This window comes from Podarcis muralis, chromosome 5 (assembly GCF_964188315.1).
Source record: "Podarcis muralis chromosome 5, rPodMur119.hap1.1, whole genome shotgun sequence".
Taxonomy (NCBI): domain Eukaryota; kingdom Metazoa; phylum Chordata; class Lepidosauria; order Squamata; family Lacertidae; genus Podarcis; species Podarcis muralis.
The window spans coordinates 21,537,070-21,562,408 of record NC_135659.1 but is presented as its reverse complement, the minus strand read 5'-3'; the positions used below and the strand labels follow the sequence as shown (position 1 = coordinate 21,562,408).

The following is a 25,339-nucleotide window of genomic DNA, read 5'->3' as shown; positions in this document are numbered from 1 at the left end:
CTCAGCGTTCTTCTCTCTTTACGCTACATAGTTTTGCTCCGCAATCATCTTCCCAACTTCAGTCTAGGAGGAACAAAATGAAATGGGCCCACAATAAGCTGTTGAGAGGCAGAGGGTTATATTCAACTACCGTATTTTTTGCTCTATAGGACACACCGGACCATAGGACGCATCGGATCATAGGAGGGGGAGAACAGAAAAAAAAATTATTCTGCCCCTCTCTGCTCCGCGCCCCTTCAGCGAAGCGGCATGAGAAACAGAGCCCCTTCCATTTCTCCTCCCACTTCACTGAAGGGGCGCTGCGCAGAGAGGGAAAACTGTGCAGCGCCTCTCCAGCGAAGCGAAGCCTGGAGAGCAAGAGTGATCAGTGTGCACCGACCCCGGTGGGAACTCCTGTTGTGCTCCGAAGGCTTGCCTGAAGCCCCTGGAGCGTTCGCAGTGGGCGTCCGCACTGCGCTTCGGGGGTTTCAGGCTTCAGGCGGTCATCCGCAAGCCTTCGGAGCATGGTGGGAACTCCTGCTGCGCTCTGAAGGCTTGCGGATAGCTGCCTGAAGCCCCCGGACCACAGCGGAAGTTCTCTGTGCACACACATTTTCTCTTCACTTTTGGAGGGGGAAAAGTGTGTCCTATAGAGCAAAAAATACGGTAACTTTTACTGAGAGCAATTTACCTGGAATTCAGCTTCCAGTGGAGATGGGTCACTGGCAGGATCTCGCTTCTTCAGGTAATTGAGGCAGTTGTGTAGTTCTGGGATATTGACCTCTGTTTCACCAAACTGGATGTATTCAACCAAAGCTTGATGGATCAAGATGTACTGTGACTGATGTTCCCCAGGATTCCAGATTATGCCAGTTGCAGGATGGAAAAATTCCAGTTAAAAGAAACGTAGATACAATTCCATGACTACAGCAGTATACAGAGCAAATAGAGACTGAATCCTGACAAGACAGAGGCTCTTTGAGTTGATGCCTCTGTAGGCTAGGAAGACTTGCTCTAGATAAGGTTGCACTTTCCGCAAGGGCCAAGTGTATACTTTGGGGTAGTCTTCCTCATTCCTCTATTCTTAAATTCAGTTCACATTTCTGCACCAGCTTACTGTGAATTTCTCCTTATTATTGTTGTTGTTGTTGTTATTTAGATTTCTATACCACCCTTCATCCAAAGATCACAGGGCGGTTTACAATTTAAACAACACACAAAAATACGTACCAAAATGACAAACCAAAACAATATGCACGCACCCCTTTAATCGAGGAAAGGGCAGGGCTGTAGGTGACATTTGTATCCTATTTTCCCTGCTGTTATCTTTACTAATATAGGCACACTATATACATAATTTGGTGATGGGGGAATTGGGAGAAGTGCAAATTTCAAAGAAGAGCATATTGTCTCAGGAAGAGAGAATGTCCTCCCCATCCCTCCTTTGAAGACATCCTTCCACATTTGTTTCTGTAGCACTTGGGGAATTGCCATCTTTTGTGGTCATGCCATACAGATGAACGGACCACTCAAGTCAGCTCTTTAAAGTTCCTACCAGTGAGCAAATGCCGTATTTTTCTCTCCATAAGATGCACCTGACCATAAGCTGCACCTAGTTTTTAGAGGAAGAAAGGGGGAAAGCCCCGTGTTTGGGGGGATCAGCTCACAGTTGTGCAGCTTCTTTTGCAAAGGGGAAAAGCCCCTTTTTTTGAGGATCAGCTCAAAGTTGTTGAGCTTACTTTGCAAAGGGAAAAAAATCCTGTTTTTATGGGGTTCGCCACACAGTTCTGTAACTTCTTTAGGAAAGGAAAGGGAGCCGTTTCTACGGTTTCCAGACAGATAATCTAATCAGCCAGTCACATGTCGCTGGGGAAACAAACAGCCTCTGTCTGCAGAACATTCAACAATGGAGGCCTGGGCAAGGGGGCGGGGCCAGAAAGGGAGCCAGTGATCACCACACATTCGCTCCATAAGACGCACAGACATTTCCCCTTACTTTTCAGGAGGAAAAAAGTGCGTCTTATGGAGCAAAAATTACGGTATATTGCTTGAGTCGTCCACCAACCAATGGAAAGCAGGGTGCTGCTTACTAGACTCTAATCGCAAGAAATCCAGAAAGCAGAGAGACGCACTACTGCTGGAATAACTGAGAAGGGGTGGGACTGCAATGGACCACCTGCTCCAATCAAGAGGCAAGATTGTCATATGCACAAATATGAAAGGATTTATTATTACCTACTATGGAAGAATGTATCTTCGTATCTGAAGAAGTGTGCATGCACACGAAAGCTCATACCAAGAACTAACTTAGTTGGTCTTTAAGGTGCTACTGGAAGGAATTTTTTTTGATTTGACTATGGAAGAATGGTTATTGAAATTAATGGGTTTGGCTGAGATGGCAAAGTTGCCGCACTTAATAATATAAAAATAATAGTTGAAATTTATTAATGATTGGAAGCCCCTTATGGAATTTTTTGCACCAAAAGGACAATGAGCTTGTGATATCTAGGTTTGAAGACTGAAAAGAGCTTGGCTTATGGGAAACAGAAGATTGATGTTATTCTGGAGCAAGAGTTTTGCATACATTTTTAAGGCTGATAGAAGGAGAAACGGAAGTCTTTTTCTTTTCCTTATTTACTTTCTTTTAGTTTTTATGTTAAAAATGCTTGACATTTGATGTTCATTTCTGTATATTGTTCTTCCTTTGTTTTTCAAGCTTTAAGAAAAATAACTTTTAAAAAAAGAGTCCCACAATATATGGGGAAGGAGATGCCAGCACCTGTCCCAGTGTGAATCCATACCTCTACAAGTAAACCCCACCCCTTTTTTCTTTTTTTTACCCTACCAAAATATTTTCTGAGTGAATCAATCTTCCTACTAGATGGATCATCAACAGGCTCTAATAATCACATACAGTGGTGCCTCGCAAGACGAAATTAATTCGTTCCGCGAGTTTTGTCGTCTTGCGGGTTTTTTTTTCGTCTTGCGAAGCACGGTGTCGGAAAAGTTTCAGAAAAGCTTCAAAAATCACCGAAGTCTTCAAAAACCTCAAAAAAGGCTACCACACCGCGTGCTATGAGTTGCTCCTCGAAGTCAAGTCACAACTGTATTAACGGTGTTAAGAAAAAGGAAACAAACTTGCAAGACGTTTCCGTCTTGCGAAGCAAGCCCATAGGGAAAATCGTCTTGCGAAGCAGCTCAAAAAACAAAAAACCCTTTCGTCTTGCGAGTTTTCCGTCTTGCGAGGCATTCGTCTTGCGAGGTAAAAAAGGTAAAGGTACCCCTGCCCGTACGGGCCAGTCTTGCCAGACTCTAGGGTTGTGCGCTCATCTCACTCTATAGGCCGGGGGCCAGCGCTGTCCGGAGACACTTCCGGGTCACGTGGCCAGCGTGACAAGCTGCATCTGGCGAGCCAGCGCAGCACACGGAACGCCGTTTACCTTCCCGCTGGTAAGCGGTCCCTATTTATCTACTTGCACCCGGGGGTGCTTTCGAACTGCTAGGTTGGCAGGCGCTGGGACCGAACGACGGGAGCGCACCCCGCCGCGGGGATTCAAACCACCAACCTTTCAATCGGCAAGTCCTAGGCACTGAGGCTTTTACCCACAGCGCCACCTGCGTCCCAGTTGTCTTGCGAGGTACCACTGTATATATATATATATGGTCGACCATCAAAGCTCTGACAGCATACCTCCACCTGCACCATAAGACACCTCTGCCGCCGCAACTTGACAATGTAGCCATAGACATCCATTCTTCCTTCAGCCTCTAGGCCCTCCAGCATTGCATCAATTGCAATATAGGTTCCAGTGCGCCCAACACCAGCACTGACAAGGAGGAGAGAAAGCAATACATTGCGGATAACTGTGGCTGCAATCCTGTACACACTTACGTTGGAGTTAGGGCCACTGAACATAAATGGGGCTTTCTTCCCAGCATACTTATGTTGGATTTTGCTGTAAGATATGCGACTTAAGGGAAATACGTTCGCTTTTTAAAGCTATTTGAGGAAAATAAGCAAACACTGACCAAGATCAGATGTGCATTTCTGTAGGTACGGTTAACAGCAGTAAGAATTGTGAGGGGCAGGGCAAAATCTGTGTCTGTGTGTGTATGCGTTTGTTTAGATAGCAGTACTTGTAGAAGTGTACACACGTGATAATGTTCTCTGATTCAGTTTTCTTTGTAACTTCAGATAGGGAAGAGAACTACATGGAAATGAGGCTGTAAAATTCCAGAAGTGACTTGCATCGTTTCAGAGTAAGAATCACATTTTTGAATATTCTCCTATGTATATGAAAAAAGTTCCCTGCATACAGTTAACTAGCATACCAGGGAGAATGTGTTAAAGCACCCTTCTCTCTGATGTGTATGTGTCTGCTTTACTTACAGGGAGTTTGAGGAGCATTCAGAAATAGTATCCCAAAGTGTCCCAGGCCAGACACTGAGGTCCAGCTCTAAGGACCTTCTGGTGGTTCCCTCACTGCGAGAAGTGAGGTGACAGGGAACCAGGCAGAGGGCCTTCTCAGTAGTGGCGGCCACCCTGTGGAACACCCTCCCATCAGATGTCAAGGAAATAAACAACTATCTGACTTTTAGAAGACATCTGAAGGCAGCCCTGTTTAGGGAAGTTTTTAATGTTTGATGTTTTATTGTATTTTCAATATTCTGTTGGGAGCAGCCCAGAGTGGCTGGGGGAACCCAGCCAGATGGGTGGGGCATAAATAAGGTTGTTGTTGTTGTCATCTGAATACAGGTAGCACAGTCTAGAATTCTATCACTTCATTCTACAGCACCTATAGACCCAGCCTCAGTTAAGCAGAGAGCTAATTCTTACCTGCAATGGACCACAACTGGGCCACTAAAAAAGTTGCTGAAAGCGTTAACTCTGCGTCGGAGCTTGAGAAGGAGATGGGGATTATCAGGGACTCCATGGTCTGGCCAGCTGGTGAACTGGATGTGGGTCACATCTCTTCCTGTGGTCTTTTCCCTTCTCTGGATGAAAAGGAGTGCATGTAAACATTCGCCACTGTCGTTTCAATTGCAAATATAAAGAGCAAAGAAAGAGTGGGAATGCCCACCTTCCAAGTGGTGAACAATGCTCTCCGGCTTCCTTGGGCTTAGCCAGAAATGGAGGGAGAACATGGATGGACTTCTACACTGGTCTGTCTGAGCAACGCATGTTATGATTAAGCCTCACGAGAGGATTCCTCCAGTGGCATATTTATACAGCACCACGAGCCATGTTCCTCCTAACCAAATATCTGCTTAGTAGAAGAGCAGGCGAAGTATAGTGCTTAAGAGAGTGGGAAGTGAGACACATTCCACCCGTCATGGTTTGCTGTACTAGCCTTACCTCTTGTCACTGGCATCACTGTGGGTTATCAGAATAATAATAATAATAATAATAATAATAATAATAATAATAATTTTTATTTATACCCCGCCCTCCCCAGCCAAGGCCGGGCTCAGGGAGGCTAGCAAGCAATAATAAAAACAAGTTGAATGAATACAACTTAAAAACAAGATTAAAATACAACAATTAAAATATCGAAACATTAAAATATTAAAATGCAGCCTCATCACAGGAGGAGAAAGGAAAAAGGAAAAAGAAAGAGGGGAAGGGAATCAAATTGGATCCAAGCCAAAGGCCAGGCAGAACAACTCTGTCTTACACGCCCTGCAGAAAGAAATCAGATCCTGCAGGGCCCTGGTCTCATGAGACAGAGCGTTCCACCAGTGTTGAGAAGGCCCTGGCTCTGGTTGAGGCTAATCTAATTTCTTTAGTGCCTGAGACCTCTAGAGTGTTGCTATTTACGGACCTTGAGGCTCTCCGGGGGGCATACCGGGAGAGGCGGTCCCGTAGGTACGAGGGTCCTAGGCCGTGAAGGGCTTTAAAGGTCAAAAGCAGCACCTTAAATCTGACCCTGTACTCCACCGGGATCCAGTGCAGTTTGAAAAGCACTGGGTGAATATGCTCCCATGGCAGAGACCCCGTGAGAAGCCTCGCTGCAGCATTCTGCACCCGCTGGAGTTTCTGGGTCAGCTTCAAGGGCAGCCCCGCGTAGAGCGAATTACAGTAGTCAAGCCTGGAGGTGACCGTCGCATGGATCACTGTGGCCAGGTCGGGGAGGGACAACTCTGTCTTACAGGCCCTGCAGAAAGAAATCCGATCCTGCAGGGCCCTGGTCTCATGAGGCAGAGCGTTCCACCAGGCCGGAGCCAGAGTTGAAAAGGCCCTGGCTCTAGTTGAAGCTAATCTAACTTCCTTAGGGCCTGGGACCACTAGGGTCCCACTAGGAAGGGGTGGGCAAGTTGGTGGTGAGGTTGGCATGGTACAAATGCACCAGCAGAGCCAGTCTGTTCCTCCAGGTGGCATGTTCGCACCATGCCAACCTCCCTGCTGCCTCACCGCTTCCCCTCTCCTGTCGCTGCGCACTACCTGCTTGGTGGTCCTTGGAAAACCACTATTTGCTTTACTTATTTACCTCTTTTACACAAGTATTATTGCAAAGGCAAGATTATGCAAAGCTCTGCAAGTGTTGCCGTGCTTACGTTTGTGATGTGCAGCTTCTGAATGTTGTAGTCGGGGCACACTTTACATTCGTTTATCTTCACAACGATGTCTCCGTAAGATGCGGTCTCCTCTTCCATGGATGGCCAATATTTGGCACATTTGACCTGTGGAAACGCAAGGACCATCAACTGCAACCGGCCCTAACATAGGTTTGCATTTATTTGTTTACTTTAAAAAATTGTATACACTGATTTTCTCCTCCACATTGGAGTTGCTCGAAATGGCTTACAAATAAAAAAGCAGGCATAAAAGTAACCAAGATCCAGCCGTTAAAACTCAAATTATCAAACTAAAAATGGCATAAAATAAACCAGTTGGTACTGCAGTTCAACCCTTTGTTCTGTAAGACTGAGTAGGAATGGCTCCAATATGTGATATAGTAGTTAAGAGTGCCAAATTAGGGCCTCGGAGACCAGGGTTCAAATCTCCACCATGAAGCTCACTGGGTTACCTCAGGAATCAACTCAGGGCCCAGTCCAACCTCACAGGGTTGTTAGGAGAAAAAATGAGGAAGGAGAAAACCATGAATGTTACCTTTTGCTGCTTGTAGAAAAGGTGAGATACATCTGAAGGCAGCCCTGTTCAGGAAGTTTTTAATATTTAATGCTGTACTGTTTTTAACATTTGATTGGGAGCCACCCAGAGTGGCTGGGGAAACTCAGCCAGATGGGCAGGGTATAAATAAATTATTATTATTATTATTATTATTATTATTATTATTATTATTATTATTATTAATGTAAAAAAATACAGTCAGATGTAATCTTGGCTACGAGTCCTGGAAGACCTGCTCCCTGCCCTGAAGGAATTTTTCCACCTCACCTTGGAGGGCAGGGCCCTGACTGACTCCAACTACAAAAGCTGAGGTTTGCTGGGCAGACTTTAGGGCTGGGGTATTGTTGCTGTTGGTTTTTTGTATTTTTATTTTAGATCTTTTGGAAATTGTTCAGTTTCATTTTGTATTTTTTTTAAAAAAAGGTTTTATTTATTGTTTACGACAACTTTTGGTACGCCGTAGTTAGGTATGGCTTTCATGTTGTAAGCCACCTTGAGCATCATTTGAAAAGGCAGCATACAAACAAAATTACGTACAGGCGGTGTCCATTTTAGGTGTTTCCAATTGAAGCCATGGGTCATTTTTGACCCAGAAGAGGAAAGGATGGGGTGGAACAGGGGTGCCGCTGAGGTATAATGGGGTGGGGTGGACTTATGCATGCTCTGTCAACATGAGCTTTGACCTGGAATGCAACCCCCGCAGAAATGGTTTTGTTTTTTAAGAGAGAGACAGAGGAGAGCTGTGTTGGGTCAGCCCAAATGTTCTTCTGCTCCATCTTCTCATTTCCCACAATGGCCTGCCTGATGCTTCTCAGAAGTCCCTGTGCATAGCATGAGGAGAAACAGTTTTCCCCCACCCCACCCCATTCCAGCAAATGGTAAGCACGCGCTTCTTGGGAAAACTTGGCCAAGACAAACCATAAGAAATGGTAGTAGCAGCAGAGCCTGGACAAGTCAATGCATGCTGCTGATCAAGTCAGTAGCCATTTCCTGCACCCAGATTACCAGTGTCTCCCCAGAAGAATTTGGGTTGGCTCATAAATTCATTAGCAGAAGTTATGACCCACCACAGAGCCACAACAGAGCCTTTGTACATCCTCTTGGGTATATTTTGTGGCCAAAGAGGTTTCCCATAATTAACCGGATTGGTGTAAGAATAAAGTAAGCAGAGTCATGCATATTTTTGCAGTAGCCACAACAGGAGAGTGCACCTCTTTCCCTCACCCTGTTTCCTTCCTCGCAGCGAGTCACCATGACGACGATGGTTGCCTTCTGCTCCCAGATCATTCTCCAGAAATCATCCGTTGTCTCCTCCTTGGGACCTGGGCAGAAATATTTACTTTAAGCAGTTGGCGTGATTGCCATGGGCATGACCCAGCCAAAGATAGAAGCACTTTTAAAGAGAAGGAAAGAGAGTTAAACGCAGGCCCCACAAAAATCAAGGAAACTTAAAAGCAATTAACTTTGGCTAGGTCAGGCCAAATCCATGCACAATAAGGTGAAGGAAGTCTGGGAACAGGGCAAGTGAGTGGCCCAGCTGATCAGGTGAATGAATGGGTGGGTAGTCTGGGAGAAAGGGGAGGACACAGCTGGGGACACAGGCCTTCAAGTACTCTCCACTGTCACTACCACCATGGAGGGGAAAGTCTTTCTTCCCTTCACTGATGCTATCGGCAGAAGGAAGTGTGCATTTCACAATCCACACTTCTTTCTGTCAGGGCAGGACAGAGAAGAGACTGTCTCCTCTTCATTCCTCCCTCCTCTGTGACTGGCAGCAGCTGCGTCCTCTTGGGATTGGGGTGAGCTGTGAGGAGATGGGGAAGCATTGGGCAAGCAAGCTGTGAGGTGATGGAGATTTGCAGCGGACGATGGCGGGTAGGTGAGGTTGAGGTGGCAGATAGATGAGAGACTGGAGCTTAAAGGAGCTGTGAAAATATAGGGGATTGAAGGGGCTGTGTGGATATGGGAGGAATAAAGGAGATGTTAGAATATAGGGAGGTTGATGGAGTTATGAGGCTATGGGAAGCATGGGTGAGGGGTAAAGGGAGGGGATAGGGTTGGAAAGGGTGGGAGGTGGGGCTGGTTAGCAATGCAAGCTGGGGCAGCAGCCCCTCATATGTATGAGCACGGAGAAAGAGAGAGAGACTACTTTCCTGAATGATTTAAGGTGGAAAGGGAAGGAAAAAGAAAATGTGTGCTTTGGGGGGGGGGAGGTTATTGGGTTGTTGTTCTTATTTTGAATATGTATTTTGTGGTATTTTGATTTTATTCTGTGAACCGCCCTGGGACCTCCGGGTATAGGGCGGTAAAGGTAAAAGGTAAATGGACCCCTGACCATTAGGTCCAGTCGTGGCCGACTCTGGGGTTGCAGCACTCATCTCACTTTACTAGCCGAGGGAGCCGGCGTACAGCTTCCGGGTCATGTGGCCAGCATGACTGTTAAGTTGTGGGTTGACATAGCAGACGACACAGCAATTTCTCCAAAGCAGCTCCTTATTTTGTAAGCTGGAACAGAACTGAACTGAGGAGCTCAGTCAGCCTGCTTATATAGAGCTCCAGAGCAATGTAACTGTAGTCATTTGCATAACTATCTACAGTATCCCCCTGCTGGCCCAGGGTGAGAACTTCAGTACATAACAATGACTAAGCCGTCTCTGGCAAACCAGAGCAGCACACGGAAATGTCGTTTACCTTCCCGCCGGAGCGGTACCTATTTATCTACTTGCACTTTCGAACTGCTAGGTTGGCAGGAGCAGGGACCAAACAACAGGAGCTCACCCTGTTGTGGGGATTCGAACCACTGACCTTCTGATCAGCAAGCCCTAGGACCTTCTGATCAGCAAGCCCTAGGCTCTGTGGTATATTCAATAAAGAAGAAGAAGAAGAAGAAGAAGAAGAAGAAGAAGAAGAAGAAGAAGAAGAAGAAGAAGAAGAAGAAGAAGAAGTAATACCAAAATACCAACCTTGGGCAGCAATGTATTTTCTTGGTTCTGTGAAGCCCTACAAGATAAAGTATTTTCTTATTATGCCCAGACAAACTAATATCTGCACATTCTTAGGAATAATTATGAATAACGTTTTCAATCTGACATTAGGAATTTTGCTAACAGTGGTCACTCACGTCAATATGGCTTGCATTTATGTAGTCAGATCCAGGGTCCCCGAGTATTGAAGAAAGCTCCACACGGTTGTAGTCATCTTTTCATATAAACAGTCATAAACAAAGGTTAAGACGTTATCAAAGGTTATCTTCAGTTTGATATAAATTCGGGGGAGGAGGGAAGGATAAAGGATTCTCACGAAGAACCCAATTTGCAATATGTACTTACAAGGGAGGATGTCAATGTAACGGTTTTTGTTCTGGTTGTAAGACTTGCGTGCATCTTTTATTGTGAATTTACTGAAAACTCTGGGAATGCTCTGCAAAAGGACAACAACAACCTCAGCAAAAAGAATTATGTGAAACCATTGCCACCACAGTTAGGGATAAATGACATATTTAGCTCTTCAAAACTATTCACATCATAATTCATTTCAACTGCACTCCTTAATCCAGTTTATCCACATTCAGAGCTGCAAACCAATTCTCGAAGCTACAAACATGAGCCTGACCAAACTGCGGGAGGCGGTGGAAGACAGGAGTGCCTGGCGTGCTCTGGTCCATGGGGTCACGAAGAGTCGGACACGACTAAACGACTAAACAACAACAACAACAACAACAACAAGGACTAACTGCCAAAGGATTCAGCAAGACTCATCTCTTATAATGCAATTCTAGCCTTCTGGGCTACACAGCTGTGCTCTGCACTTCCCCCCCTCCCTCCCCCCCAACCTTGAGCCCTTCAGGGAATTTGGGAACTTCTTACCCCATAACAAAAGCAAGCCAGCCACAAGCATTACTTGGCTAATGTCTTTTAATGGGGCACCAACCTGAAATTCGTCCAGGAAAAGTCTTCCTTCATCTGCTATCTTCCTCTTATATGTTTCCCACAACAACTCTGCAGGAATTGGGTCTATGTTCAGCAGATGTTTCTCATCATCTTTAAAACACGTAGAAAAACATATATGTCATGACATTTGTTTCTTTTAATACATACCACACAAAGGCAATCCATATTTAAACACATGCTTAGGTTCCTATAGTTTTGTTATAGGTTTGCAATCAAGTTATACAGCTTGAGTGCAATGAAATGACATTCGGCAAAGCACTACCAAATAATTCACATTATTTAAGAGTATTACATTCTCTTAAAGCAGGCATAGAAATATGTTGGATTACAACTCCCATAATTCCTGACCATTGGCCATGCTGGCTGAGGCAGATGGGGACTGGAATCCAATATCTGAAGACCATGGGTTCCCCATCCTTAAAACATGTACATTTAACAACATTACAGAGTTAGGTCTGGAAGATTTGTCAGGTCACAAGAATTCCCTGATGTTACTGTTGGAAGTTTGGATGCAACTCAGTTTAGAGAACAGGGTTTTGCATTTTCACATATTGAGCTTCTCAGGCGAACAATAAGCTTGTTTACCTTCCTCTCAAGGTGAAGGGAAGTGACATAGGCTAAGCCAGGCAAGACAGCTTACTCTATGGCATTAACCCCTTCATCCATTAAGTAGACTGAATCATGTTGGTTATATGAGGCTGGTTATCCCACATACTCTGTGTACTGAAGGGTTAACCGAAAGGTAATAAATCCTGTTACCCCAATAGTTATAAAGCCTACAAAGGTCCATGAGGAAAGTTTCTACATTACGACTCCAAGAAGCATGCTTCGGGGTTCAGTACTGCTACAAAGGCTTTATGGTGAGCTAGACAAAAATATCAATTAAATGCTTGCACTTGCCCAAAGCTGGAGAATACCAACCTCTGCCTATGATAAGAGGCTGCATACCTGTATCTGGATCCCTGTAAGAAACACAAACGGTTATGAAGCCTAAGAGCAATGCTCCATGTTAACAAAGCTTTCTGCAACCAAATTCTAAGGTACATCCAGCAAAGTTTACGAGTGAGATCCGCAGGCTCGTGTCTGGTTTGGTCCTATGTCACTCCAGTATTAGTAAAAGTCATAAAAGTGGTGCTGGTCAAGGAATAACAATATAACTCTTTCCTATGTGACTATAACCCAACTCCCATGGAGGGTACTTTAGCATGAGAAGGAATCAGGAGTGGCCAGCAGGAAGAGGCCTGGCCTCTGAGGAGCAGTGCCACTGCAGTTTATAGAGACGGAGAGGGGTGAGGTGGCAGGGAGGTCATCACAGTGCAAACGCACTGGTGGTGCCCAACTGGTTTCACAAGTGCATTTGCACAGCCTTGACCCTCCCACCCCTCTTCTTTCTGGTAAGCTGCAGTGATGGCGCGGATTGGGGGCGGGGCATGTGTGTCTTTTTAAATATACATTTATTTATCTGGTTTTTCAGATTAAAGTTTTACAATCCCATATCCAACATACAACATAAACAGAAGGTTCCAAAGAATCTCCTGGGCTCCCTCCCCTCCCCTTTGTGGGTCCTACTGTTAGTCATTTCCTCCTGCATCTTTCATAATAATCCAAAACTTTTACATCTCCATTATGTCCCAAAGTCACCATTAAACTACAAGTGTTATTCCAATCCTACTAACGATTTTAGCTGTTTACAGTGGCTTTTAAGATAAATTATAAATTTTCCCCATTCCTTATTAAAATGTTGGTCTTCCTGATTTCTGATTCTTCCGGTCATTTTTGCCATTTCAGCATAATCCATCAATTTAATCTGCCATTCTTCTCTGGTAGGGACTTTATTTTCTTTCCATGGGAGGCCCTGTGTGGCTTGATGTAGCTTCCTGTCCAACCACCCCGTGAGAAAACTTCACTTTTCTCTACCTTACTTTACACTTCCTGACATGTGATTCCTTATAGATATCACCGGAGAAATATGCAACCAACAGACCATGGCCAAAGGAAGCCACTGCGAAGCAGGCGTTAGGTGGTTGGAGTAGGATTCTCGTAGGGTTGTTGCAAGATGGGAAAGAGATAAACTATGTACACTTCCTTGAACTCCTTGGAGCAATGTAGTAGGTAAATAAAGGAGAAAGAAATCTCACGCCATTCTACGTTATATCGACAAGTCTTCTCATTTTATTTCATATACTTAAGAGAAGAAAGGAAGAGGGGTTACTTACGATGATCGTTTTTTGTTAAGAGTGTAGATTTTATACAAAACAAGGAGCAAAGCCACAGAGGTCACAATAATGAGGAATGCCAAAAATATAATCAGGGCTTGAGAATTATCTGCAAAATTCGAAAGAACAAAGGGAGAGAGAAGCTATGTTGAAAAGGTTTAAGAAATGCTAGCAAAAGTTTGTTCCATTACTCGCTTTCTAAACCTTATGTCAAGTCCTGCTCTTGTGTTTTAACATGTAAATTAATCAGTAAATTGATAGGAGTGGTTGAAACTTTAGCTTACATCTGGTTGTTACTGGATTAGAGGCCAAGGCTTCCGAGGTATAATTCCCGTTGCTAAAACCAACCTAATAAACAGAAAGAACAGCGGATACTATTTCGATTTGTCAAAAATGTATCACCAAAGACAAACAATATCCCAAATGGTTTCCCATCTAAAGTGAAGATGCAATAATCAAAAGAGCTACTTTTACACAAATGGCTATTGCCCATTGGGACTGGTAGGGCAGAAGACAGGGAGCCCAGCACTAGGTGGCGCCAAAGCCAGTGGCAGGAAGAGCCGACTAATTCTAGTTTTGTCTGCAGCTTCCACAAGGGAAAACACCATTACCCAGGGAGGTGATGAATTAAATGCATCTACCTATATCTCAATGTAAACATCAGAATTAAGCAGTTTACCTTAAACGTGTATGTTGTCAGATAAGCCAGGTCTTTAACTTCAAAAGAACAATCTTTCTTCGTTTTATTCTCATCCTCCAGGTACAAGATATATTCTTCTTTGGGGCCGTTTATTTGTTCTGGCTTTGAGCATTTGATCTTTACAGCATTGTTTGCTTCGTTTGATAAGTCCGCTTTGAGATTTCTCACACCTGTTGGTTCTGTTTGAAAGACAAATAGTTAAGGCATAATAATAATAATAATAATAATAATAATAATAATAATAATGCCATTCATTTACAGTGGTACCTCGGGTTAAGTACTTAATTCGTTCTGGAGGTCCGTTCTTAACCTGAAACTGTTCTTAACCTGAAGCACCACTTTAGCTAATGGGGCTTCCTGCTGTGCCACCGGAGCACAATTTCTGTTCTCATCCTGAAGCAAAGTTCTTAACCTGAAGCACTATTTCTGGGTTAGCGGAGTCTGTAACCTGAAGCGTATGTAACCTGAAGCGTATGTAACCCGAGGTACCACTGTATATACTGCTTTTGATGTCCAAAGCAATGAACTATACACTAAAAGAACAAATTATACAGTGGGATTCAACAAAATGCCATCAGCTGGCAAAGCACCAAAGGCCTCCCAGAACTCTCTCCCTGGAGAAGCCAGACTGGCTCCCTCCTTGTCCTTCCACTGGCAGGTGAACTATTTATTGGTCCAATAGGCTTTTGGAGACAAACTGCTTTTAATGAATCAAAGATTTCAAGGACTGGCACCATAACAAAAGATCTTCTCCTTCACTCCCCTAGAAATGTTGTAGGCTTTGAATCGCTAGCCAAGAAGTCATGGCACTCAGAGTTTTCCTGCCACAAGTGGCAGCCAGTGAAGTAGCAAGAGGGCAGGAAAGCGAACCTCTTGCCACAGATATGACTTATCCATTTGTTTCAAAGATCTATACGCTGCCCTTCAATACGCTGTGCTTCTAGAGTGGCTTGCACTCTAGTAAATAGTAAAACAGCAGGCAAAGCACAATGTAAAACAGCCTACCCAAATATGTAGAATGCTTACATGTGTTTCGGTCTGTTTTTCGCTTATTCCTGATTTTATTTATTATTTGAATGTTTTAAATAGCAGTTTCTAACTGTTTCTATTGTTTAGTTTTTTATAAACTGCTTTTGAGGGTTTTCTTCTTCTTTCAATCAAGCCGTATATAAATTGTATGAAATAAATGTCTTAGAGTTAGAGGAAGCTTTCATTAGTAAGCAAAGGACTAGCCTGACCATTTTTCCAACCGGAATATTTGCACTCTTAGAGGCATTTCATTATCGCCTCATGATAACAAACTGCTCTAGTCCACCCAGGAAAAATAAAAGAAATGTCTTTTTCCTGTCAAGTCACACAGGCCTTTCTGTTTTTGCTTGCTCCTTTGTTTTTAATGAACTTATTTTCAACATTCCTCCAAAAGTCACCCCAAACACCCCTCTTTACATGGCACAAGTATTCCTTCCAACATAGCTGATGACAGAACATTTAGACAAATTAGTATAAATGCTTTCCTATAGTCTGGGACAAAATATGACCTCAAGTACTTAGCGCAACCTCCTTTGGTTCCATCACAACCACCAAACGTAACGGAGAACGAACGTGTAGGTAGATGTTATAGACCTCTGATCATCAATAACTTTGAGCCATTCTGATAAGTCAGATGATGCTTGGATATTACCCAAGAGGGTGGGTAAATAACAATTTACTTCACAGGAAATTATTCCAATCATTCCTATAAATCTTCATGCATTAAATGTTGAAAATGAATGATTTCCACATAGATAAATTTAGATGCAGCTGCCCATATGTAGTCTGCAATGCATACAGTAGCAGATTGTATGTAGCAAGTTTTTAAATAGGGGGGACGGACTTTTAGTCATAGCGTTAGCACAATATTTGAGAACACAACTTACTTGCTGCTTTAGTGGGAATTGTCTTGCTACTTCGTTGCCCTTCCAGTACTGCATCATTCTGTGTTTTGGTGTATGCCCAAACATAGACACTATAATTTTTGTAGGGCTTTAAGTCATTCCATATATAACTGGTATTCTTTGAAACATTATCTGTATTTTCTAATTAAAAAAAACATTTTTAAAAGATTAGAAATTACATGGAATGGAACAAGATAAAACCATCAATACAGATAATGGCCAGCTTTCAACAATACATGACATTACAGTTCAGGCATTTGCTTGAACAAGTGGAAAGTTAAACTGGAAGTGGGGTGAGGGGTGTGCACAAAGGTCCACCCCAACATTCCCAGACTGCTTTTCTTTGTGCAAATAAAAAAAATATTGAATAGGCCTTCTTTGGAATAGACCTCAAGGCACATGGAGGAATATATGAGAAGAGACACTGCTTCAAAGCTAAGAAGGCAGAGATGGGCGCAAGCACTCCTTGATTTCCATTTCTCTCAAAAATGAGCTGATCTACCGTATTTTTCGCTCTATAAGACACACCAGACCACAAGACGCACCTAGTTTTTGGAGGAGGAAAACAAGAAAAAAAATATTCTGAATCTCAGAAGCCAGAACAGCAAGAGGGATCTCTGTGCAGTGAAAGCAGCAATCCCTCTTGCTGTTCTGGCTTCTGGGATAGCTGCGCAGCCTGCATTCGCTCCATAAGACACACACACATTTCCCCTTTTTAGAAGGGAAAAAGTGAGTCTTATAGAGCAAAAAATACGGTATTTACCTCCCAATCAGAAAATGGCTCTGATCACTGGTGAACCCCTATAAATCAATGGAGAAATTTTCCCGCAGCCTGTGTGTTAGGGGAATACTTAGAAAAAAGAGGGACAGGGCTGTTGGCTTGTAATCAACTCTTCAAAGCACACCCCCAGTAAAATAGTTTTAAAATGATCTAAAAATACTCACCCCAAAATAAATGTCATGCTCAGAACATTAAAAATGATTCCCAGGGTGCTGCTACCTTCGCTAAGGGCTTCAATGCAGGGAAGGAACTCACAAGCAAGCAGCACCCTGCAAGATCTAACCCCACTGCTCTCCCCTCCATCCCATTTGTTTAACTAGGATTTACGATTAACCCCCCCACCTCCTTGATACAGGACTGGATGTGGGACAGAGTGGTGGGGGTCCCCCCCAGAGAATCACAAGATGGGTCTGCCTGATCCAGGGGCCACAAAGCAGATCAGAAGATCTCTGCACACACACACACACACACACACACACACACACACACACACACACCTAATATCTACAAATGGACTTAATATGCTTTCTGGCAAAATAATGCAAAATGTACATACCTTTTTCACTGCAGTGGTCCCCGAGGCAGACCATGTACCCATCAATAGGGCCATTTTCTTCAGATTGTGGCTTCTTCCACGTGATTTCTATTGAAGAATTACTTGAATTCCATGAAATATCTTCAGGCTTGCCAGGTGCTGATGCAGGAATTTAGCGGGGGGGGGGGGGACTCTTTTAAAAAGTATTCAGGAACCCAGTGATAGTTCATAGAATCACAGAATCATGGAGTTGGAAGGAACCCTGAGCGTCATCTAGTCCAACCCACTGCAATGCAGGCTTCTCAACCAAAGCATCTATGACCCGTGGCCACCCAACCTGTGCTTAAAAACCTCCAGTGAAAGACTGTCCACTACCTTCCGAGAAAGTCAAAATTTTACTGTTGAACAGTTCTTAATGGTGGAAGGTTCTTCCTGATTTTTAATAGTTCAACAGTTCAAAAACTACTAAGCAATTAAAGATATAAAAATGTTTAAAAAGCAGTAGGCAGGGCCAGGGATGGATGGATGGATGGATGGATGAAACAGGGTGGACTTATGATTGATCTGTCCATCCCTACTGTCAGTTCCCCTGTCCTCTGAGTGAATGTGTAGTGACAGGAGTAAGGAGAAAGAGCAGGAGACTCTGCTTGTGGCTCCCTTTGGACTACCATGCAGTTTTGTCTCAGGAAGGCCAGAAAATAAACAGTGGGGAGAAGAAGGTGGACCTAGCTGGAGAAAGGGCCCACAATGGACATCTTACCCAAGGGCCTCCAAACTTGGATCAGGCACTCCTGCCCAGATTATAATCTATCACAGTAATACATTGAATCCTATTTGTATGCTTTTATTTATATGTGCACATAGATACCCTTCTTTGTTATAAAAGTTTAGTTTCTGGGATGAAGGCAAGTTCATAAGTGGCTATGCATCATGTTGTCATACTCACTTCCATAATCTGTTGTTAGCTGTTTGTTGCCAGTTTTCACATTTTTGCCATTATACCATATTTTTGATGAACAATTGTAGTTCTTGTTGGGTGATAAACCTGTCACTGTACAACCATTCTGCTCTCCAGTGGTCCGAAAATTCTGATCTATAAGAAATTGCAAAACATCATTGCTCCGTACTTCAGGCATCCAGAAGCATCTATGCCATGGATGGGGAATTTCCTTACCATTGGCCATGCTACTTGAGGGAGCTGAGTCCAAGAAGACATGGAGGGTCATGTAGGTTAGTTTGATTGACAAAGAATCAAGAACATGCTATCCCACTGTCTTGCCGATAAGAACTGGAGCTATGGTGAGCCACTTTGACAAGATCCCTCTTCCTTCCCCTGACCTCACCTCCACGTGAGCTGCTATTTGACTGTAGCTATATGTTTTAGGTCTCCCCTAGCCTACACTTCTTTAGCATCATCCATATCTAATGCTTCACACAAAATATTGCACCCTTGTTATCTACAGTAATTAAATCTGGAGTAACTATCAACAACTTGTGGTTTTTTAGAGACTTGCAGCCACTCGTGTAGAGTAAGATCCTTCTGGATTTCATATTCCCTATTGCAGGAGGTATTTCTTCTTGCTATTTCATTAAGGAGAGAGAGAGAGAGAGAGAGAGAGAGAGAGAGAGAGAGAGACTCATACCTTTACCAGACTTGCTTGCCTTTCCACCTCTCTACACTTATTTCTAAATACGTCCATACATAGGACACAAAAACAAAGGTCCCCAATAAAGTGCATTTAATTCTCCAGCCAATAAAGACAGAAATGCAAAAACTTCCAAAATCTCCTACCATGAGGACGACAGTGACAGGAATATCTTATATGGCAATGATGCTTATCATATCTGCGATTGTTCCAAGATAAAGTCACACTGGTGTTACTTTTTTGTGGTTCTTCCAGTTTCCACTTATCGGTTTCTTCCAAATAAAGAAAAAGGAGAAAAATATCACAATGACATTCTGTTCAGTATTTCTTTTTCAGTTTTAAAAGCATGCTGGATAATATATTGCTTAGTGGGTTGCATCATTTTACCCCAAATGAGTACCTAACACAGTTTTCAGTGTTCATCTATTCATTTTGAATTAGTGTACTTTTATGTGTTACATGACTATGAGATACGATGGAAGGAGAAATAAAAACATTGCTTAGCTTTAAAAGCCTGTTATTGTGAGAAACTGAAAACCAGTATATTAGTTGACACCCAAAAAATTAAAACTGACTTCCTGCACCCTCTCTAGCCCTCTGACATACCCCCAGGTTACGTTCTCCCAATAGCTTAGCACTGGGGGGAGAACAGCTCATCAGAGTGGCTGAAAAACAATAAGGCAGATTTTGCTTAAATAAATGAGAAGTATCAGATCTTACCAGGGGGGACATGAACTGATAATGTGAAATCATCACATCCATTAAAAGATGCTACTATCTTGTATTCGTCACATTCTTGAAGTCCAGCAAGTGTGTTTCGGACCTTGTCCCAAGTACAGTGGGCATTTCCACAGCTAATATTTTGCAGCTCTGCCCTTTTCATAACTGCAAGTTCTGCAGTGACGCCTTCTGAATTGTATTTATAATCAGCCACTGAAATGTTTATACGACCTAAGAGATGAGAGATATGTTTAAATGCTTGTTGCACTGAAACATGTTAAAAACAATCAAACCACAAACAATGTTTAATGTGCATTAACAGTTTAAAGAGAGGCACAGTATGTGCACTACAGGTGAGAGAAACTGTTCTTCTGCTGATTACTTAGATTTGCAGCTGCTTGTTTTCCTTCAGTTCATACTGGAAATATTTCAGTTCATTAACCAGATCTGCCCAACCTGTGTGACACACCAAGCCAAGCGCAGCTCATCAGCAATATATATAATGGCCATCGGAGGCTCACCAACGGAACAATTCCCCCATAAGAAAACACCTTTGTGTCAGGCTAGGGTGGTGGAGGAATGTGATTGGGCAGAGCTGTCCAGGTGGCCTCCTGCCAGCCATGCCAGCATCACTCTATTGGTTTGGCACTTCTCCACACACATCTACAGACAGGCAAAAGTGCCCCTGGCAGGATCCCCAACAACAGCAGCCATCAGAAGGCCCTGGAATCCATTGACCCAATTGGTGCAGCAGCTCCTGGCTGGCACAGTGATCCTGTCCCCTTCCAAGGCATGGAAGGACTTGTCAATATTGGTTGTCTCCATTTCTAGTTTTTGTAAGTTCAGTTCTCTGCATTTCTTCAGCAGTTTGTGGTTTTAAAAGAAAAACCCTTGATCGATTTAGTGCAATTTTATCCTAATAAACACATATTTTCTATGCAGTTTTGACTAATCTACACATATTACACCCACACCCAGTATCTGTGTTGTTGTAAGGAGCAGTCAGCTGGAGTTCTACACTGCAAAATTCGGATAGGTACGATTTTTGAAGGACAGCTGTGTTTCAGTTCTCACGTTGCTTTGGAAAGAGTAGATGTGAGCGATTCAACCTTAAATGCAAACTCAATTGGCAATATGTAATGAATATAATAATCATATTCATTAGAAATTTATGGTATTAATGGAGGAATGAGTGTAGGCCTGTTTTTAGATTGAAGAACACCACTCTAAAATGGAGTCTTGCTAAGACTTGTGGAACTGATAAGGTTGGCAAGTGAAGTGAGGAAGAGGTGCTGAGCTCATGAGACCTGACGTACAAACAGGTTGATAATGAAGGACGGGTGTTGAGCAAGACTGACTAACAAGGGTGTGATGAACTCTGGAATGTGATGAACAACTTTGATGATGAACAGATTGCAGTGAATCACCAGAGCTGTAATGTCTGATATCTTCTCCTTTGGCGATCACTCGTAGCCGAGTAAGATTGTCTTCCATAAACACGGTTTTAACAATGAGTCCTTAAGTGACGATGGAGGCCAATTCTGGACCCACACGTCCTTTCACAATGGGGACATTGGTTCCCGGGTGGGAGTTCATCACGGTGTGGATTTGCCAAGCGTGCCTTCCTCTGAGCACGTTTCTCCCTTGCGTTCATGTCTTCAAAGTCCATGATACCTTTGGTAAAGGCTGCTCTCCAACTGGAGCGCTCGCAGGCCAGTGTTTCGTAGTTGTCAGTGTTTATACTACTTTTTTTTAGATTTGCCTTGAGACTGTCTTTAAACCTCTTTTGTTGGTCACCAGCATTACACTTTCCACTTTTAAGTTCAGAATAGAGTAGTTGCTTTGGAAGACGATAATCAGGCATCTGCACAACATAACCTTCCGATGAAGTTGGTGTTGAAGAATCATTGCTTCAACACTGGTGATCTTTGCTTCAACAGTACACTGATATTAGTTCACCTGTCTTCCCAAGTGATGTGTAAGATTTTTCAGAGACACCGCTGATGGAATCTTTCAAGAAGTTGGAGATGGCGTTTGTAAGTGGTCCATGTTTGTAAGTGGTCCATGTAATGTCTGATATAAAGAAGGAACTTTACATGTTCCCAGCGCTACAATACCTGCCACCCGTCCTCTTGCCAATAGCCTGATCAGCTACTGCTGCAAAGTTGGTGAGTATGATTGAGAATGTGTGTGTGTATGACTTATAACTGAAATGTAACTGATATGAAGATTATGGAACACAGTGATATAAGATCAGAAATGAACCCAATCCACCATGCGGGGAGCCACTTTAACTAAAATGTATAATTGGAAGTTGATTGGCATTTTGATAATTGTATAATTTGGGAATTAATTATTATTATAATTTGGATACTATTGGGGGTATATTGGAATACTAATAACAACTTTACAAGAGATTGTGTGTGTGTGTGTGTGTGTGTGTGTGTGTGTGTGTGTGTGTATTAGGGACTGCAATTTTAATGTATACAATAAATACATTTTGTTGAGTTGCAACTCTCTGGGTCTACTTGTGTTCCCTTCTTCTAAAGAACCAGCTAAAAACGAACCTCTGATTTGTAAGATTTCTCCCCCAGTCTCTGCCCTTTCCTGTCCTGCCATCCCAGCCACTAAACAAAGCAAGGCTGTTGATTCAGCAGCTACCTGTATGGTGGGGAATGCCCTGCAGCTCTGCCAAATTTGGCTTGTGCCAGGGAAAGATTTAGGAGAGCCCGACTGATTCAGTCGCACTGGGCGCAGATCCTCAGGGGCACCGTACGTAACTATGCTGCAGAATGGAAGGTGAGAGGCGGGGGGGGGGGCACCATATTTTGGCATTGCACAGGGCCTCGTTGAAATTTGAAGCCCTCAGATCTGCCACTGCTTGTGCTTCATAGCCCTTTGATCTTTTGACTGCTGTTTGTGTAAGAGGGGGCTGCAAAATACAGGAGAACCTCAAGTTCCTGGGAGGCCACAGCTGTTGACCTTCATGAAGTTCAGGGAATGAAAAGGAATGGTCGATTTTTAGCTACATATTTAGCTTACATATTATATGGATATTCAAAGATATTTCGTTTATGCATGAGTCATATATGTGAATGGTCCCATTATTTGCTAGTGACTCCCAAATCTTGCAATTTACAGGCACATTTTTAATGCCTGGTTTTCTGTATTTCATTATCGTTCTTGAGAATTATCTGTGTCCTTGAGAATAACAAAAGGGACATCTAACAAGTTGGGTCCCATCTTCAAGAAAACATTAAAACTTACTGCAGTCCACGGGAGTAGCTGTAAGAAAGAAGATAAAATCTTAGAAGGCTCTTCATTATAAATGTATCAAAGAGAAAATAATTATTCACATACAGTGTGTATACGTGTGTGTGTTTATATACTGCTTAGTGCCAATATAAGCTTCTAAGTGTCTTACAAAACATAAAAACCAATTACGTTAAGACATTAAAATATAAGCTTCCATCATTAAAATATCTATATAACATTGTACCTTTTATACTATGGTTTTGATCTTTTTCATGGCATTTAAGCATAAACACAGTTAACTATACATTGCATTGAATAATTGAAATACTGCATAATTACTGGGGACCAATGAAATAGCATTCAAATGGAGGTAAATGCAGTATACAGTACTTGAGGTGTGGCCTACAGACCTTGCTGCTCTGATATGATATGCACCCCAGGCCTAGTGAACACATGCAGGCACCAGCAAACCTCAACCACAGCTAATACAACGTCCAGAAGACAGTATCTCTACACTTGTGGCTCTGCTGCAATTGGTCTCTTGGCAGCTGAACGGCCTCCAAGGCCTTGTTACACTGGGCTGCTACTGGTTGCAGCGGTCCTAGTCAGTTGCAGGATTCTCAGTAAAGGTGGCCCCACAACTGAGCCATGGTAACTTGAGCCCTACAAATGCTTGGTGTTTGCCGGGAGTTTCTGTCGCCTGTCTGTTCTTATATTGGGGTAGACATCATGTCAGGGCAGTAGCATCTTCAGAGCAAACTCTTACAGCCACAAAACTACAACATTTTTTTATTGGTCTTCCCCAAAAAACATTTCCTGTGTAAACGTTATTGAAATGAAATTAGATCTTATGCAAGAGCACCTGAATTCTGTTGCCGATGCTTAAGTTTCAAAATGTGGTTATTTTGACTTTATATTGCACCTGCACCTTACAGAGATTCTGTATGGCTAAGTCCCATCTCTGGGACTAGTGGGACCGCTCAGCAAACATGTCTGCATCCTTGCTGTATATTGTAATACTAGTTCAAAACGGCGTGACAAATCGGGTCCTCCCTTAAAGAGGGCACGTGTTGTGGCGAGACCTGGCAACCAAACCCTGTGTTGCTGGTGGGTATGATTGGATAGCCACAACACCCAATTGGTAGGTCCCTTGATGCAGGGTTTAATCAGGCCAATGGGACGCAGCCTAAATGGATCAAGGGGCCTATATATACCTATGCACGTGACCCAGAGCTTCCTCTTTTGGTGCGTGCATTGGAACATCCACCCACCTCTCCCTAATTTTTTAGGGCTGTGCGTTTGACCTTGCTATGCCGTCGTGTGTCGTCTGTCGTTGGGACAGGGGCACGGCAGGAATTTCCCCACTTGGCTGATTGGCTGGTGCCATTTGGGTTTCGCCTGCCATGTAGCAAATCGTCACATCTTGTAAGGTTGCGGATAGTCTCTGGTTCATGTGATAGGGATGGGAGAACGCTCTCGCCATCCCTATGTGAAGGGTATTCCGTTAAAGGAATCCAGGGACTCAATGGTTTGGTCAACCCTGTGAGGGGGTTGTGCCCATGCCAGAGTCCAGGGGGACATCTGGGTGGTGGACATAGCCTGTTCCCGGCCTATCCGGGTGCTCACCCTAGGCTGACCTATGCTGGTGCCCTGGGTCAGCGCTACCTGCAAGGGTGCAGAGAGCTAGCCGAACCAGAGCCTATGCAACCACTCACTTGCTGTAATCAATAAAGTTGTGGCCTAAGTTCTGCCAAAAACCAAACCAAAATTTGAGTCTTGTCTGAATTTATTTAAGGGGGAGGTTTAAAGGTCTGAACACACAACTTAAGTCACTGCAAAATGGCTAAAAATGTTTTGCAAAACTAGCTATTTCCCATTGAAATCGCCTACTTATAAACTTAGCCTTAAAGGTTGATTTTATTTTCCAAGTTTCCTATTTCCTATTTTCTACTAAACTGTCCTCAGATGACAGGTTCTGACATAGTGTAAATTATTTTCCCAAATAAGCTATTTAAATGCTTGCAACCGTCGATACAGTCTGAAGTTAATTCAACGGCTTGTCAGATAGCCAAACATTTATTTGATTGCCTCACTATTCTCTGATCTTGGGGCAGGCCTGCTGCATGTGGGGTTTGTCTACATTTATTGTTGGTTGAAAACAGTAATTCCATTTTTGGTTTGTGATGTTTGTTTGACTTATCGCTTGAACTTTCTTGAGAAATTATGAGGTTCGTTGCTTTCATTCCATTGGCAGTTATTCTTCTTTACATTTTCCTACATTTTCGTTGACTTGGGGATGGATGAATCGGTCTATTTGCCACTTTCAAAAGTGTGTACACATAGGACTGTTCTGTCCTGCTTCCATAAGAAAATGTGCCTTTAAATACCTATATCAGGTGTGAGGAACCCTTTGTCCCTGCATATTCTGGTGACCCACCATTCATCATCCCAGGGCGTTTGCCATGCTTGCTGGGGTGAACTGGGAGCTGTA

The 25,339-nt window shown here is 43.3% G+C and overlaps 1 protein-coding gene across 5 annotated transcripts in view; it reads right to left on the bottom strand.

The window, feature by feature from the left end:
• LOC114598659 (receptor-type tyrosine-protein phosphatase C) overlaps positions 1–25,339 on the bottom strand; it is an 82,648-nt gene that overhangs the window by 6,683 nt on the left and 50,626 nt on the right. For 4 of the 5 annotated variants that reach the window (XM_077928378.1, XM_077928380.1, XM_077928382.1 and 1 more), the window contains 19 exons: positions 22,861–22,878; positions 19,594–19,824; positions 19,020–19,145; positions 18,174–18,320; positions 17,249–17,386; positions 15,894–16,052; positions 13,957–14,156; positions 13,562–13,625; positions 13,278–13,386; positions 11,983–12,023; positions 11,042–11,151; positions 10,441–10,531; positions 10,233–10,309; positions 10,075–10,111; positions 8,336–8,433; positions 6,535–6,660; positions 4,817–4,974; positions 3,671–3,806; positions 671–820 (listed from right to left, as the gene is read on the bottom strand). In XM_077928378.1, coding sequence (XP_077784504.1) covers positions 671–820; positions 3,671–3,806; positions 4,817–4,974; positions 6,535–6,660; positions 8,336–8,433; positions 10,075–10,111; positions 10,233–10,309; positions 10,441–10,531; positions 11,042–11,151; positions 11,983–12,023; positions 13,278–13,386; positions 13,562–13,625; positions 13,957–14,156; positions 15,894–16,052; positions 17,249–17,386; positions 18,174–18,320; positions 19,020–19,145; positions 19,594–19,824; positions 22,861–22,878 — 2,216 coding nt within the window. The remainder of the gene's footprint in view (positions 1–670; positions 821–3,670; positions 3,807–4,816; positions 4,975–6,534; positions 6,661–8,335; positions 8,434–10,074; positions 10,112–10,232; positions 10,310–10,440; positions 10,532–11,041; positions 11,152–11,982; positions 12,024–13,277; positions 13,387–13,561; positions 13,626–13,956; positions 14,157–15,893; positions 16,053–17,248; positions 17,387–18,173; positions 18,321–19,019; positions 19,146–19,593; positions 19,825–22,860; positions 22,879–25,339) is intronic. The other variant, XM_077928379.1, reaches the window with a different exon arrangement.